This window comes from Fukomys damarensis, unplaced genomic scaffold (genome assembly GCF_012274545.1).
Source record: "Fukomys damarensis isolate Sample0158 unplaced genomic scaffold, DMR_v1.0_HiC HiC_scaffold_8, whole genome shotgun sequence".
NCBI classification, from domain to species: Eukaryota; Metazoa; Chordata; class Mammalia; order Rodentia; family Bathyergidae; genus Fukomys; species Fukomys damarensis.
In genome coordinates this window covers 15,778,523-15,795,971 of record NW_022900920.1, presented here as the reverse complement: position 1 = coordinate 15,795,971, position 17,449 = coordinate 15,778,523, and the positions used below count along the sequence as shown (strand labels likewise).

At 46.9% G+C, this 17,449-nt stretch overlaps 1 protein-coding gene and 1 long non-coding RNA gene across 2 annotated transcripts in view; both read left to right on the top strand.

Annotated features, from left to right (window-relative positions):
* Nucleotides 1–460: 460 nt before the first annotated feature.
* On the top strand, nucleotides 461–5,304 carry LOC104868140. The gene is made up of 3 exons (XR_781962.1): nucleotides 461–537; nucleotides 3,269–3,329; nucleotides 4,339–5,304. It is a non-coding gene; the product is annotated as an uncharacterized LOC104868140 (long non-coding RNA).
* Nucleotides 5,305–6,806: 1,502 nt separating this feature from the next.
* Btbd16 (BTB domain containing 16) overlaps nucleotides 6,807–17,449 on the top strand; it is a 70,464-nt gene continuing 59,821 nt past the window's right edge. Inside the window, exons 1-4 of the mRNA XM_010632744.3 lie at nucleotides 6,807–7,313; nucleotides 10,034–10,092; nucleotides 11,624–11,772; nucleotides 16,161–16,234. Of these exons, the coding sequence (XP_010631046.1) occupies nucleotides 10,081–10,092; nucleotides 11,624–11,772; nucleotides 16,161–16,234 (235 nt within the window). The 5' untranslated portion in view covers nucleotides 6,807–7,313; nucleotides 10,034–10,080. The remainder of the gene's footprint in view (nucleotides 7,314–10,033; nucleotides 10,093–11,623; nucleotides 11,773–16,160; nucleotides 16,235–17,449) is intronic.

Here is a 17,449-nt window from a genome sequence, read left to right as displayed (position 1 = left end):
GATACTGTCTTGTTCTCAAAGGACATGCGAGAGCCCAGCTGATGCCTTGAAGAGCTGCACTTCCCTTGGTGCTGGGGATGGAACCCAGGGTCCCCTGCGTGCTAGGCAAGTACTCTGTTCCTGAGCCACACCCCAGCCCAGATATGCACGTTTTTAATTTGGGAAGCTTGCTGCTGGTGCTGTACCTGTAGGGAGCCTCTCTCCCTCAGTGAATTATTCCCTCTGAGGTACCTGAGTCGTCTTTGCTCGGTGACCACAGCCAGGAATTCTGCTCTTTCCCCCATCCTCCGTCAGCGTGCTTCACTGGGGTGATGGAGGGCTCTTTCCATTCATGACATTCACCCTGGAATCCTTTAAGGGCTGAGTCAGGGTCAACCAGAGGTATGATGTGTGCCCCTCTCCACAAGAGGTTAGGACGAGATGACCATGTCCTCTTCCTTCACTTCCCAGGGTGTTTTGGCAGGAAGTGGGAAGGAAAGCCACTGCCAGCAACTGCACCTGGTGAGGAGCTCTGCCACCTCTGGCTGTGTGATCTGGGTAGGTCACTTAACCTCTCTGGGCCCAAGTGCTCATGTCTGTACTTTCCCATAGGTGCTCTTGGGAGGAAGGCCTGGCTTCCAGATCCATAAGGGTTGAGATAGGCCTCTTTTCCTTCTCTGTCACGTACACACTTGCTCTTGAGGTGGCTACCAAGGACTGTTTATGTCATTTTGTTTTGCTGATCAGTACAAAGAGCAAGAGGATGAGGCACTTAGGCCCTGTCCAGAGATCCCCAGCAGCTTAGAGATTCTCTGCATCTCAGGAACTGCAGTTTGCAACGACAGCTAAGCCCATGACTTAAAAATGATACTTTCTGAGGAACGTGGGGGGTGGCAGGAGGGAGGTGCTCCCTGATGACTGCTGGTAAGAGATATGCCCTGTCCACAAGGGCAGGATAGGGTGGGATCATGGGTGATTTCTATTAAAGTCTGGGACTCTATCCCTTGGGTGTGAGATCTTAGGGGCCCGAGGCAGAGCCAAGGAGCAGCTCCTCAAGGCATCATCGGATCTTAACTTCCACCAGGTGTTAACAAGCCAGTAACCTTAGCAAAACATCAGACTTGAGGATCAATGGAACAGATTGGAAGATGCAGAAACAATCCCATACACACTCAGCCACCTCGTCTTTGACAAAGGAGCCAAACACCCTCACTGGAAACCTTTATTTAATACATGGTGCTGGAAAAACTGGATTTCCACATGCTGAAGATTAAAACAAGAACCCTATCTTTCACCAGGCACAAATCTAAAACTTAAATAGGTCAAAGACCTGAACATTAAAACAGAAACATTAACTGTGCCAAAAGATAGATTAGGTAGAACTCTTGAAGACATTGGTGTAGGCAGACTTTATAAACAAAACTCCACCTGCACAGGGAACTATCAATCAATAACAGATCTCATCATCTTACTAAAGAGCTTTTGTGCAGCAAGAGAAACCACCAATGGAGTGAAGAGATAACCCAGTGTGGAAAAAAATTTTGCTAGCTTTCCCTCAGACAGAGGACTACTATCTAGAATATATAAAGAAATTTAAAAAGAATCAGACTGGGGATGAGGATTTAGCTCAGTGGCGCTGTACCTGCCTCACAGCCACAAGGTCCTGAGTTCGATTCCTAGTACTGAAAAAAAAAAAAGACCCCCCCGCAAATGTAAAGACTCAATCCAAAAATGGGCATCTGAAATGAATAGACACTTCTCAGATGAGGAAGTCGAATCAGCAAATAAATACAGGGAAACATGTTCAACATCGTTGGTCATTTGAGGGATGCAAATTAAATCAGTGTTGGGATTCCAGCTCCAGAAAGAATGGCTATCATCAAGAAATCAATGAGTAACATACGCTGGTGGGACTGTGGAGAAGAAGAAACCATTCTCCACTTTCGGTGGGAGTGTAGACTGGTGCAACCACTGTAGAAATCAGTGTGGAGTTTCCTTTAAAAACTAAAGCTAGAGTTTCCACTTGGCCCAGCTATTCCCTTTCTTGTTATCTTCCTGAAAGAATTAAAAGCACCCTACCACAGCAATATGTGCACACCCATGTTTGTAGCAGCACAGTTAGAAACAGCCCAAATGCCCATCAACTGATGAGTGGCTAAAGAAGATGTGGGTTTTTTATACAATGGAGTACTACTCTGAGGTAAAGAAAGATAAACTTGAGACAGTCACAGTTAAGTGGATGCACCTTGAGACCACACTCGAGGGCAAAAACATCAGACACACATGCTTAAATACCAAATTACTTCTCTGGTGTGAGAAACAAAGTCTAAATGAGGACCAAAATGTATAACAGATATTGTGAAATAGGAAGATGTTCAACTAGGTAGAGGAAATAAGGGTGGCGGGGTGGGGGAGAGGAAAGGAGGGTGAGGAAAGTGAAGATGAAAACAAAGCTTTTGTAAATAAGGTGAAGAGGGGTTCAAGGGAGGGTATGGGAATTGGATAAAAAAGATACATTATGTACAGGTACAAATTCGCTGTGATGAATATGATATGTATAACTAAAATGTACCAGTAAACAATAATAATAATAATAATAATAATAATAATAGAAAAAAGCCAGTAACCTAGTACTTGGGAGGCTGAGGCAGGAGGCTTGTGAGTTTGAGGCCAGCCTGGGCTACACAGTGAGTTCGGTCTGACCTGGACTACATAGCAAGATCCTGCCTCAAAAAACTAAAGAACAAAACAACAGAGGAGGTAACAGGAACAGTAAAAGCTGCCTGCATTATTGGCAGCTGTTCCTTTCACTTAATCCTTGGCGCTGGTAAGATTCTGAAGTTTCTTTTTCTTTTTGGAAGTATGAACCCCAAATATAGTTAAGAATTTCTGCATCTTCGAACATTGTCATATTCTTATTATTATGGTTTAAAAAAGCAACAAAATTGGTTATCTGTTACGGTTTAGATCGAGGTGGTCCCCGAAGACCCCAGGTGCTCATAGGCAGGGTGTTTGGAGGGCATTTGCTTTATGAGCGTATGCTGAGGGGGCTGATGGGAGGAGAGGCCTGGTTGGAAGAAGTAGAAGAGGCAGGTCAGAGGGGGTGTGACCCCAAGGGTTTATCTCCCATTCTGGCTCCGCCGTCTCCACTCTCTGCTCCCTAGCCACCATGACATGAGCAGCTTTCCTCCGCCCAGACCCTTCTACCATGCTGTTTCTGTGTTTAAGCTTGGCAAACGAGGACTGAAACTTGAAACCGTGAGCCAGAATAAACCTTTCCTCCTTTAAGTTGCAGGTATTGGGTACAGCCGGGCGGAAAGGTGACTAAGAAGACACCATCATAGCTATTTGTAAGTGTACAATATTATTAGTTATATGTAGCAGTATCGAGGATTTTCTCATCACTGAAATTCTGTATCCACTGAGCAACACTGCCCTTCTCTCTTCCCTTAAGGCTCTGATACCTACCCATTTCCTTCCTCCTGTTTGGTACGCTGGCCGCTCCTCCTGAATCGCCTACACTATGTGTGTTGAAGGTGTACAGAAGCACCTCAGGCTTTCTGCATTGTTTTTTCCTTTTCTTCTTTTTGATAGTTTCAGATGATTTGTCTTCTACTTCACCTATTGTTCTGCTTGATCACGAAGGCTGCTGCATTCCTCTAATGAATTTTTGATGCATTTAGTATATTCTTCAGTCTTAGAATTTCTTCTTCTTTCTTTTTTACAGTTGTCCGTCTTCACTGATATTTTTGTTTTGTCCATGTAACATTTTTCTGATTTTGTTTAGTTGTGTTCTCTTGTAGCACACTGAGGATTATTTTTAATTCTTTTTCAGTTAACTAACTCATCAATCCCCATTTCTTTTCTTTTGTTTTGTTTTTTGGTACCTGGGATGGAACTCGGGTCCTTGTGCTTGCGAGGCAGGCCACCGAACCACTGAGCTAAATCCTTGGCCCTAATCCCCATTTCTTTATGGCCAGTTTTTGGAGGTTTATTCTTCAGACTAGGCTATGTTTCCTTGTTTCTTCATGTGGTTTCTTACTTTTCTTTGTTGCTACTTGTTCATCCAAGCAAACAGCCACCTCTCCCAGACTTGATATATAGAAACCTTTACCAGTGGACCTGGCTAATGATTTTGGGAGCCTCACAAATCTTTTTTGGGGATGTATCTTCTCTGGGTGTGAGCATATCATTTTCCGATTAGAAAGGGTTCCCAGGTCCTTTTCAGGAGCTTGCAATCTCCTGTTCCCTGCTGCCTGTATGTAGTACTGCAGCTGCTCTGCTGCTACAGCAAGACACTGAGCCCTCTTCTGTGCCAAGCAAGCCGAAGGGATCCAAAACATGCCGATTTTGTATCAGGTCACCAAGTCCGGCGAGACAGGAAGCGGTCCCTCGGGAGTCTTCCCCTGAGCTGGAATGCTGGATGTATATTCCCCCTTCTCCTTCCCTCCCAGAGGGCTGGACCACTGGACATCCTTCACATGCTGAGCACTACCAGCTGAGAGCTTTCAGGAAAGCATGCTAGAGCTATTCCCAGGTATGTATATGTGTTATCTTTGCCTTTGGCTCTTAGCTCAGCTCCTGAGAGTTCTGTGAGGTATGTATGTGTTGAGGACTCTGAGTGTGGGCTGCAGGCCCTGGATCCCAGAGCTCACACACTGCAGAAAGTGATGGATTCTGTCAAGGTCAGGGTTTCTGTTGAAGAGACGGTGGGCCCTGACGCCTGGGATGCTTCCCCATCACGGCCACTAGGGGGAGCCTAAGACCTTGTTCTCAGCAGGTTGCTCTACAAGTGGCACCCAGAGGGCAGGTGGGATGTCAAGAGGGTCCCAAGTAATGATGCATTTCAGACTTCTTAATTGAAATCTTACACGAGGTCCTATGTTCCAGGGGCAATTAGTGGAGAAATTTTGGGAAGGGAAAGGGAAGAAGCATAGAGGGCAGATCTGTCTACTTGTATATAGATGTCTGCTGAGGTACGCGCGCACGCACGCACGTACACACACACATACGTACAAGATGGCCTTGGCACTGGGCTGGGGGGAAGCAACAGCCCCGACTCAATAAGGGGAGTGGAGCTCACTGTGATGCTTGAGGAAACCAGAGACACAAGATGAGAGATGAGTGTTTGCGTCTGCATGGCCGTCTTCGTGAGCTCCGGCCCTCTGCTGAGGAGGAGGCCTGGCTGCAGGGCCTGCACCTCCAGCCGCTGACGTCTAACGCAAGGCTGGCTGACTGCCATCTGTCCTTGCATCACAAAACATAGCGTCCCCACTGAGTCTCACCAATGTGGGAGGAAACATGTAATGCAACATTAAGTGAACAACCAGGTAAAAAAATGAGTAAGAACTCATTTAAATAAATAAATACACATACATGTGCGTGTACAACATATTGATTTGCTATTAATGATAATTAACTTCGGTCTTAGAACTCAAATTATTTTTGATACCAGGGATTGAAGTCAGGACCTTCCGCTTGTGAGGCAGGTGGCAGCACCACTGAGCTAAATCCCTGGCGCCTCGAGTTATTTTTATTGTCAAAATATTTTGTCTCTGAATTTTTGCCCATAAATGTGTTGCATTTTTTAAAGAAAAAAATCCAACAATACTTTTCACATGTGAGAGAGGACGCAGAGCCTGGCTCAGGACAGGCTCTGTGCCTGGCCCTGCAGCTTCTGTGGCCCCTGCAGCAGCTGTGGGGGACCTGCACCCTTCCTGCTGCACCCTTTGCTCGGGGGAGGGTGGGCAGGCCCAGAACTAGGGCTTCTAACTGCCTTCCCTAAAACAAAGCCGCTGTCGCTGGCCCCTTCTCCCTCCAGTTCTCCCCGCAGCACGTCTCTCCCAACCTCTGCTGACCTCTCCCGACGTGCTGAGAGCTGGGCACGGTGGCTCTCTTTGGACCTCTCCTCAAATCTGATCGTGGCACCTGTTGCTGCTGCTTCTACTAAGCACAAAACCCTGAGCAAAAGCCGCTCTCCAGCTGAGTGGCAGCCACTAGGGTCACTCTATGGTGCACTTGCTCCCATTTCACTCTGAATCCCCCAGTCCAGTATATAACTGGCGACATTGCTCTGAATCAAAATGCGGAGGCTACTTGTGCATCAGTTTCTCCTAATGCACAAGCACACGTGAATGTAGTCAAAGACAAGGACACCTCAGTTGGGTACGAACACCAGACTGTGACATCCCCCTGACTCGCATGAATGGGCCTGTGAACACGCAAAGCTCATCCATATGCAAGAGCAGAGAGGTGGTTAAGTAATGCATCCAATGAACCAACTTTTGACACATTTGTTGAGCACTTCTCAGGGCCATATTTGACCTTCAGGCTTCTGGGTTGCAGAGATGGGTAAGTCACTCACAAAACCCTCCTACAGTAATCAACTGCTCTGCACAAAGAATGTGGGCTTCTGGAAAGGCAGAATTTGAGGCCTGAGGAAGGAGGAAAGTTCAGAGGTGTCTTACAAAGCTCTGAATACATGTATACAGTGCTTGAGAGAAACTACGAAGAAGCCCGTGAAAGCCGGTCCTGGGGTACCATGAGCTGCCTGATTTCACATTCCTGTTCCTACGACTCAGGCTCTCTGCAAGTCCCAGGGCAGTGGGCCAGGCTTCTGATAAACCGGGATTCCTGGTGGACCTGACTGATGTGACCACCACCTCCCCATCCTTGAGTTTGGGGCAGGGGCTTTGCAGAAAAAATTGCTGAGGATGCTACACGCTTCCACCTGTGTGTGGACCCCTGGCATGGAACTTCTTGTTCCTCGTTAGGCAGTCCTTAGCTCCTGAAGACAGCAGGCGAAAAATCACTCGCTAACTCGTTAGGTCATAGGCTTTAATAATGTCAAACGATCTTTATTTAAATTTGTTTTTCAAAATATTTCTGGAAAGCTAGAAATAGAACACCTTTGGATGCCAGATCTAGGAGGAATCTGAGAACCTTCCAGTCTTGTCTCACAGCTGAGGTGTGAGGTTTCGGGGGTGATCTTCACGGAGGCCCTTGGAGAGGCCACACTTCCAGGTCGCCCAGGTGCTGAAAGGGCACGTGGTGCTCTGGGGAACAGGAATGGCACTGCCCCTGTGGAGGGAGGTGGGGAGGAAGTGTGTGGTCTCTGTGAGAATCTGTGGTTCACAAGGTGGCCTGTGTTTACCCTGGGGTGGGGGTGGGGGTGGGGTTTTTGCCTTCAACACAGCCTCCAGCTTGTGCTAAAACCAGAACCTGGAACAGAAAGTGCTCGGAACCTTCCCTGCTGTTTCCATGGTGCCCACAACAACCCTAGGAAACCAAAGATAAGAGCCCCACCAAAGCACCTTGGTCCACAAGGAAAAAAGGTAAGCTCTAAATGTCATGAGAGCTTTCAGGATTCAGGCTTAGAAGTGACCAGCCTCCGGCTCTCCTGTAATTCAGAGACCAGTGAGTGGCATGAGTGTTATTCCATTCCACACACTTCCCCTGTGAACACTTCCACAATGGGCAAGAGGGCATCAGGACTACAAGTAGGACTGGTTCATTTCATCTGCTTTCAAGCCCAACAGGGGTGCCTAGTGTCAAGTACTGCTTGAACTTGCCTCCTTCAGGTCGGCTGGAAAAAGAAGGCTCAGGACTCTTGGTTGGGGAGCAGGGAGGTCTGGGAGTAAGGAACGAGCCCAAGCAGCTCCTGTGCACTGAGAGGGGCTTAGAAACTGACTCTCAATACTCATGCCCCTGCTGGGGTGAAGAGAGAGCAAATACATTTCCAGGCAACTAAAATACCCTGGACTTCAAGATAAGCTAGTAAAAGTAAAGCTCTTGGGTATCAAGACAAAGGAAGCAGGGAGTAGCTGAGGGTGAACCCCAGCATTGTTCTCTCTACTGAGGTGAATCCCACAGACATGAGGGAATCCTAGCCAGGTCTGCCTTAGCACGGGGCACTGTTCCCTCTTCTCAGATCCCTAAGTCACACTGAGGCCTTGAGAGTTTATAGCCAAGGCAGTGGGAAGCTGGGGAAGGATTTTAAGCTGGGGAGTTGAGGCCATTCTGACTCCTAAGGGGAGAAGGGATCAGAGAAGCATCTGTGTGCTTCCTGGGGAATGGTGGGAATCCAACCCCGAAGGAAGTAGGGATGGGACCCAGAGCTCTGTGTGCACTGAACAAGTGCTCCACCGCTAAGCAATGTGTGCCCCCGCCAGGACTGATCTGATATGCAAGTTCTAAAATTAGAGACGGTCAAAGTAAGTACACATTTAACATACTTTCATACCCAGTTAAATAATTTGTGTAATACAAACAACATGAAAAAGATGTTACACCGGGGAGAATATTCATAGCGCATATAGCAGACAACAGCATGGTGTACCTAGAACCGAATAGAGAGGGATCCTGAGGATTGCTGAGGGAACTGCAGCTGCCCAGCAGAAGGTGGGAAGAGTTCATGATTCGATATCTTGCAGAAAAAAATTAAAAGGCAAAACATATATAAAACAGCGTTCAGCCCTGCTGGTGGCTATGGGGGTCAAATTAAAGTAACAGTCCGAAGCTATCACTCACCACATTGGCAAAAATACATGTAATGGCAATGCGTAGTACTTGAGGTGGTGTGGGCCAAGCACTTAAAAGCTGCCAGGGCTGGGGATTGTAGTTCAGTGGTAATGTTTGCCTAGCATGTGCAAGGGCTCTGGGTTTGATCCCCAGCAATGGAAAAAATATTCAGTGCTGCGAAGGCAAACTGCTCCTACTTTTGGGAAGTTGAGGCAGCATTACCTATTTGAACTAAATATTTATACTTCTGACATAATCCCACTTTGAAGAATAAAAGCAGTAACATACAAAGACACACACGCACACAGAGGTATTAGGTACAGATGTAGGTAACACACATACGCAATATCCAAACTGCCTTAATTGTGTGTGTGTGTGTGTGTGTGTGTGTGTGTGTGTGTTGGTGTCTATAAAAATAAAACACAAGAAACAACCTGAATGACTATGGATAAGTATGATAAATAATGATGCTTCCACAGTATGAAATAATTATGTATATATTTTCCTTTTTCTTCACCTGTCTTTGTATTGGTTCACTTGTAATGAGCCCATATAAATTACTTTTGCAATTTAAATAGAGAAGAAACTCCTGTCTGCCCAGGTGAAATTAAAATTCCATAGGGTAGGGTCATGTGCATTTCCCTCACTACCCTATCTCATGAGGAAGTGACTCTTCTCGGCATGATGTAACTGCACAGAAAACACTTGGTGAATGAATCGCCTCCCCTGCTGTGGCTGTCATGCAGGTGGGGCACAGTTCAGGAGCAAGACCCTGAGGCAGTGGAGATTCTTGATCAACATGGACTTCTGCTGGTTTTTCCTACTTACCCTTTCCTTCCCTTTTGTCCGTCTCTCAGTGCTGCTCCAGGGATCCATCCAGCCCCCATCAAACTCTTTTTTTTGGGGGGTACTGGGGATCAAACTCCGGACCTTGCACTCGCCAGGCAGGCACAACACCCCTGAGCTACATTCCTGGCTTAACTAAGTCTTGCTGGGAGAGTTAATCTGATGTCTGCTATGCTAGGCCAGTGGGGCTCACCTGTTAAGGGCTTGACTTACACAAACCACACAAAGACTGAATGTGTAGGAGCTGGTTCATCCCAGTGGCAGTGGATGGCAATGCTGGTACATGTACTAGATCCCAGCAGTGACCACCTGCCCTTCCCCAAGGAGAGTTCCCCAGTTCTCCCTGGGGTTTTGGGGTCACCTTCTTCCCACCAGGACCCTCCACTCAATCCCAACCTCCTCCATGTTCATATTTTTTGGCATATTGTCACTCAGATTAGTTTCTATTGCTTGCAGTAAAACTGCCCGAGGTGTGTTCAGAAACAGCTGGAGAATCCTTCTGTTGGTCTTTCCAGACCTGTGCAAAGGTGACCACAAGTCCACTGAGTCCAGAATGGTTCTGGTGTTTACCTTGTTGTTTGAACCCAATTTTAAAAATGTAGATTCTTAGACCAATCTTCTCCATAGTATTTTGAAGACACTTTTCAGAAATTAATTGCAAATTTCAACTTTCACTCTTGTCTTCCAGGTGATCATCTTTTCCCCACTGTGTAATCTCCACTATTATTTGTGAAAATGTTGAATGCGGTAAGTTATCAGCTTTACAGGAAAGCAGGCAATGGAGAGGAGGCGCTTTGGGTCACAGCGCAAGGGACTGGGCCCACACTATTGAGGGCTTCAAGCTTCACTGGCTGACTCTGTTGGAAAGAGCATGTCCAGGAAGTACATGCAGGAAACAGGGCAGCCCACTGCCTGACCCTGCAGCAGGACTACATCCAGACTCCCATTCCAGTTTTCAGTCACCCCCCATAGAGTAGACAATAGACTATAAGGAACCCCCCCAAACTTTATTATATCCTTTTAATAACTCTAAAACCAAAATGGTGCCATCACCACCAACATCAACCTCACCATCACGACCGTCACCACCATTGTCATAATCATCGCCATCATCATGTTTATCAGAATTCCCATTTTACACAGAGTGGGAGGCTCAGAAGGTTACGTAACTTGCCCAAAGTTGCACAAGTAGCTAAATTACAAAAACAAGATTTGAGCTGAGATCCTCTATTCCATTGCCCATGGTTGCCCTACCACTCTGCTGGTGCCCAAGTTAGAATTAATGCCACTCATTCCTGTGGACCTCTTGTGGTGATTTTTCCTTGCTAGATTTCTTGGAGTTATCAGTCTGGGATTTATATCCATGCTGAGTATTCTCCTGCTTCCTTAACAAAATTTGGTAAATTCGTTTGAGGCCCTAAGAAATTTTCTAAGTAAAATTCCCTTCCCCGTGATATTCAAAGTAGCAAATATTCATAGTAGCACTGTTTACAATAGATGGAAGGCAGACAACCCAAGTGTATCACCTGATGAATAGATAACATGTGGTATGTCTATACAAAGTAAATTATTCTGCTTTAAAAAGGAGTGAAATACTGATACATCAATGAACCTCGAAAGCATTTCGCTAAGTGAAAGAAGCCAGACACAAGAGACCACATATTTTGTAATTGAACAGATATACAATATCCAGAATAGTCAGATCTATAGTCAGGAGACAGATTAGTGGTTTCCAAGAACTGGGGAGAGGGGAATGGGGAGCAATAGTTTAATGGATACAGGGTTTCTGTTTGGGATTATGAAAATGTTCTGGAACTAGATGGTGGCGATGGTTACATAACATTATAAATAAGGTAAACACCACTACTAACTAGTACACTATTGCGTGAATAAATTGGTGAATTGTATGTGTTGTGTATCTTACCAACAAAAAACCCTGCCCGAGATCTCTGCAATGTAGCATCTCTGAGTGACATGCGGAATCCTTAAAGAATAGTACTTGAGGAATAATACATTTGCGGACTCTTTGGAGCTAACTGCAAAGAAGCAATGTTTCTCCTTGAACTTTTTCCTCATGCACTTCCTGTTCCAGATTCTAAATTCTAAATTACTTTGTAGCATGAGATCCCTAGTGCATGAAATATAGCATCCTTATGTGGAGAAGATGCCCATGAGAGATATTAGCCATGTCTTGATTTTCTTTCTGCTGTACGATTTGAAAAATCTGACATCTATGTGAAGTTAAAAGATTTTCTCTCTTCCTTTGAATACTCAACAGCCCAAGACTCGGCTGGAGCGCCGGATTGTTGGCTCAACGAACCGGTGGCGTTTCCCCAAAGAGCCTTTTTCAGGGGACCTGCTGGCACTTTCCCAGATGTGCAAGGCTTTGAGCATAGACCTCGACGACGCTCTGAAACATCCAGACAGGTAGGGAGACTCCAAAGCCCGTGCCAGGAAATGGCACACCAGGGTAGACTGTGTTCCTGGGAGGGAGGGAGTCTGATGGATGGGCCACTCCACTTGAATAGAGGGGCTGTAACTTCCACATCTTCCAGGAAGAGTCCCTCTGGGGCCATCTTTAGGCATGGGAGGGGTCAAAAGGAGAGTACTTCTGAGAATGTCTGTGGGTAGTGATCAAAGAGCAGAGAGAATGTAACAATGCTTTGCCTTGTTTTTCTTTTGCATTGAGAACTTGAGTCCCTCACTGGGTTTCTACATTTATCATCCATAGACCAGATGATTTATTGACAAAACTTAGTGGCTAAGTGTTTGGAAACCTCTTACAAATTCCCATTTCTGCCCAATCAAAGGATCCTCCTCGATCTCATAGTATCCTTTGCAGCAGGCTAGATCATCACTTTTCCATATTTTTTCTTTCTTACCTGTCCTGGAGGATGCCGAGTGGGATCCTGTTGCAGAAGGAATTCTTCATTTTCTTGCCATTGTTGTTGCTGCCCTCTGAGGTGGCAATATCGGCCTCGAGCTCATGGTCAAGTCTACCTGGGCTTGGGCTGCAACCCTGGGACAGCATCTGGCGTGGAAGAGCTGCTTGCTTCATGTTTTCTGAGTGAGTGGCCAACTCTTCCCTCCCTACTTGCTGGCCTTCCGTGCTCCATTGCCCAGTTCCTTAGCATCAGGCCAGGAGAGGAAGCTGAAACAGGAGCTGGGCCTCAGAGTCGGGGCAAAGGGATCTAGAAAACCGAGGAGAGGTGTTGAAGACAGTGGTAGTTGGCTCTGGGCATCGGGACCATTAAAAGCAGACTGCCAGGCAAGGTTGGAATCCCTGCCCCTCTACATGCTCATTCTGCAGCCTTTATGCAGTAGCTAAATCTCTTTGAATCTCAGTGTTCTCATCCGAGATGACTGTAATAGCACCTCCCTTGAAGAGTCATCTTGTAGATTAAATCAGATTGGAAGTGCTCAGATTGTTTCTTATAAACAATACATGCTCAATGAACAGAGCAATCATCTTTGTTGCCTGAATAGCAGTTTTAGTCACTGATCCTGGTGATTTCACTAGGACATATCAGCCGAGTCCTCTGCCAGCCAAAAGCCCCACACTTCCCTCTGTCCCTTATACCATTCCCCTAATCAAAGTACCTTGCCTCTAGGGCAACAGATGCTGGGGAACTGGATATTGTCATCGTAGAAGAAACTTTACAAATCTGCCTCTCTTTTTAACTGGGCAGCACAAACCAGCAGGCCCTAGTCCAGCTGCTTACTCTGCACCCAGTGTAGCTGATGTAGGCTCAGTACTTCTGAGCTCTGCCCCCTGAGCCCTCTCCTTCCCATTCTCCTCTGACAGTGGGCTATCCTGGGCGTGTGGTGCTTGTGGTGGTGGCAGAAAAATCACAGGGCCAATCCAGGTCAAGGGATGAAAAATAGACCCCAGCTCTTCATCGAGAGGAACTTGGCAGCCGTAAGATAACAGGTGTGGATGCAGGGACTGGGAGAATAGAATTGAGGCCAATGGTACAGTGTATCACAGTGAGGTTTTTAATAAAGGGGGGAACAGGTTTTTAATAAAGATTGCAGCTCTTTGTCTTCACTATAGGATTTTATTCCATGTGATTGTGGGAAACTTCCTGGAGAACACAGTAAAGATTTCTTTTTTTTTTTTTTTGTATTTATTTTTTACATTGACAGATAAATTATTTAATTCAAGTAATACAATAAAAGACTATGACTGGTAATGCTTTGTACCTTCAAACATCTGGCAACTGCCAGATGTCAGCACTAAGTCCAGTGATGCTCTGGAGCTGTATCAAGCAATACATGCACGTCCCTGCAAAGCGCCCAGAGCTCTTTGGCTGTCTCCACCTGCAAACCTTGTTCCAGTAGTTGATGCTGTAATTATTGCTTCTTCCACTTGGAGGTGCTGTCTGCTTTGGCAGGAGTTGGGCCAATTTACCCTTTAGTAGTCAGCGAAGTCTCACAGTGGAAAGGTCTGTCATAATGGCTTATGCAGATCAGTATTCTGGTTGTGGCCCAGCTGACTGCCTCATCTCATGTCTGTGCATCTCCATGACACACCGAACTCTTAGGCCAGTGACAGGCACACAGCACAGGCAGCTACAGGCTGTGGCTCTCCTAGCCCTATTCTCCTTCAAGGATCAGACCTGCAGAGCAAACAAGAGACCAAATGTCAGCCAAGTGCACACTTGGTGCAAGGCATCCCAGACATTCATCCTTCAACTCTGCCCAATCACCTCTCCTTTACGGAGGAAAGCCTGAGATCAGAAGGCTGGCCCAGGGTCACATGACAGAAAACAGAAAGCGTGGGCTCCAGTCCCAGGTGGGTGTGATTCTTCCAAAAGCCCTGTGTGCAGCTTGCTTTAGGAGGCCATATGTGCATGAGAAACTTAACGGAGTTCCCTTGTGCTTCTTCCTTTCTCCATCGTGGGCCATGGCTTGGGAGAAGATGCTCTCAGCCTGAGAGCACACTGTCAATATCCCTACCTGCCTCATCATCACAGGCCATTTAGCCCCCAGAAGAATGGAGAGAAGCCATTTGTGCCATTCATTTTTCCAGTGCCTTGAAACAAGTCCCAGCCCCCAGTGTACAGAGCCTGCCCGGTAAATAGCAAATCTTGAAAAGGAGCCATCACATGCAGGAGGCAGTGTGGCCACTTCCGTTGTCTGGCATCTGGGGTGCAGCTGGTGACAGGGATGTTTGTGAGGTGGCTGAGCTCATGCACACTGCCCCATGTTTTCCAAACCTCATTGCCCCTTGAGATCATAATCTGAACTCTTGACCCCACTCAGTTCTCCCCAGACATGTCACCCAAGCCACCAGATGGCTTGAGGAGGATGAGAGGGCTGCTGGGCCCGATGTTAAGTAAATAGTTCACTCCTAGCACCTTCCTGAGGCTGAGTCAGTTGTAGCCGTCTCCGACCTTGGAAAGGGCAGCACGTAACCAATATTATTCCAGACACAGGCCCCCACCCCCGCCACCTCTATGCACCTGGCCCATGAGGGCTCCTGGGACATTGAGCAACAACGTGCCCAAGTGAACACTGAATTACCTAGACCACATGTGGTCGTCAAGTCCCTTGGCTGGTTGGCTTTCCTGGGATGACTATCTTCAAAATGTCAATATGTGACTCCACTTTGGTTTCATTTCCTTGCTCAACATGCTGAGTACATACTGTGTGAAAAAGCACCTATATTGTCATCCATTCATTCAACGGAACTTTTCCTGAGCACCTGCATGATGGCTTGCGCTGGGTCCATGGTTACAAACAATGCTCTCTTTGTCATGAAGGGACTCACGAATAAACAGTAGTTTCCACATTTCCACAGGGGTAATGGGGGAGGCTGGCCCAGCCCTCCCAGAGAAAGCAACAGTGAAACTTCTCCTGAAGAGCGATAGGAACCAGCCAAGGGGAAGGGCAGTGGGAGGGCAGGATGGCTCTCTTGCACCCGGAGCAGGCTGAGGCTGTAGAAAAGTGCTGGAGCTGGGAGTGGGAAGAATGAAGCTACAGAGTTAGGCAGGGCTTGTTAGATGTACCAAGACATGCCGAGACATTTGGGCTTCCTGCAGGGACACTGGGGAGACCGTGGAGAACCCTCTGCAGAAGAGAGACAAGACCGGCTCTGCGCTCTGTGCGGGGGGGGGGGTTGTGGGGGGGCATATGCTTCCAAGCAGAGGAGGGCTGGAAGCCAGAGACCAGTGGTGACTGGGGAGAGGAGATGGTGGTTTGGACAAAGATCACAGGAATGAAGGCAAAGACACATGGACAAATCTGTGCACACATTTGAGGATATTTCATCAGATGGTATAAAGTGATCAGATGTGACATTTAGTAGGCTGTCTTGGGCACCTCAGGGCTGTAGAATCATTTCCCTGGTAGAGGAACAGGGTAGCATTCAGGCAGTGGTTTTTGGACACATTGAGACTGGAGACTGTATGACTTCTAAATGAAATTGTTGGGGAGTTAATGTCTTAGAAATGGGCAGAACACTGTTGTTTTTCCCAGCAGATGTTCATTGAGTGCCTACTGTGCACCACTGTTTTCCACTCTCCCCAAAGGGAAGTGTCCTTCGGGCAGCATGATGGTGCCTCACGTCCCTCCTTGACAAGGCCTACCCACTAACTGGAAACAGGAATCAGTGTTTGGGGCCAGCCACGAGGCAGCCTACAATTGGTCAAATCCACAGACAACCTGAGGGAGGCAGCCTACAATTGGCTGAGCTATGAGAGGTTGCTTAATGGACAGCTGTAGGAAAGCACGTATTAGAATGCTGTATGTCTCAGGGGAGGAAAAAGTGTCAGTATTAACTCCTGGGTTTTTCTGTTTGTATTTTTCTTGAGGTTATGCATTTCAAAAATTCAGAAGCTTTTCTCTGAGAATTTCAACAACCAGGCCACCCAAAGTTGGGAACCAGGTGAGTTTGTCACTAGTGGATGAAACCAGAATGTGGCTGACCAGTCATGATCTGGACATCCATGTCTGCACTTATCCAAGAGAACTTTTCTGAGGTAGAACCAAGAATAAGAATTGATTTATTCAGCTAGAAAAAGTTCACTGAGCCTCATGAGGAGCGAGGACAGGTTAGTTTCTCTCTCTCTCTCCTCCTCCTCCTCCTCCTCCTCTTCCTCCTCTCTCCCTCTCTCCTCCTCCCTCCCTTCCCTTTCTCTTTCAGTTCTTTCTCCTCTCCTTTGTATCCTTCCTCTTCCTCCTCCTGTTCCTCCTTCTTTCTTCCTCCTTTTTGGTGGTGGTGCTGGGCCCTGAACCCAGGGCCTCATACATGTAAGGCACATGTGCCACTGAGCTACATCTCCAGCCAAACGTCAGTTCCTTGAAGGAGCTTCTCTTTGGGATAAAACCACCTACCAATGGGTGCCTGAGACTAGAACCAGACTCTTTTCGGAGGAGAGACTAATACATTTCTTCTCACTTGTCAATTTTGATTGAATCAGAGAAGTAGCCTGAGATCATCTCCTGGCTGGGAAAGGGGTTCTGGGACTGATTAGTGATGTCTACTATGCATTTTGGCCATCCTGAAAGTGGAAATTGGTGTCCAGGGAGCGAATGAGTTTGAATGAGCAAGGTCTACTACTGCTTATGATTACCCTACTCATGTGGGATTTTTTTTTTCTAACCCAGCATAACCAGTCCACTGGGTTTGAGATAAGAACCACAGTTTGAGATAAGAACCCAGGTTCTGAACCCTGGCACCAAACAATATCATATACAATTGGTGAATAACAATAATAGTAACAACCAGAAGAAACATCCCCAAGATCACACAGCCAAACTATTGGCAAAGCTAAGAAATAACTAGATTGGGGTAGTGGCTCTCTAGGTCCTGTCAGACATTGAGATTTAAGGCTCAGGGAGATCAGCCTTCATGGCACTCCCTTCCCCCAGCTCTGTAGTAACAGAGCAGCTGAGCCACGAAGAGCTCTCTTGCCCCCACCTCTGGTGCCTTCCCTGGCCTGGCACCCCTGGATCCTCCACCTGCCCTCCTATCCAAGTCCCTTTGTTGGTCTTCTATGCCATCCTCAAGTTAGACTGCCTCATGTAAAGCCTGTCTACAGTCTGAAGAGGGCCTTTTCCACACTGTCATCTTACTTCACACCTTCTGATGAATAATGGA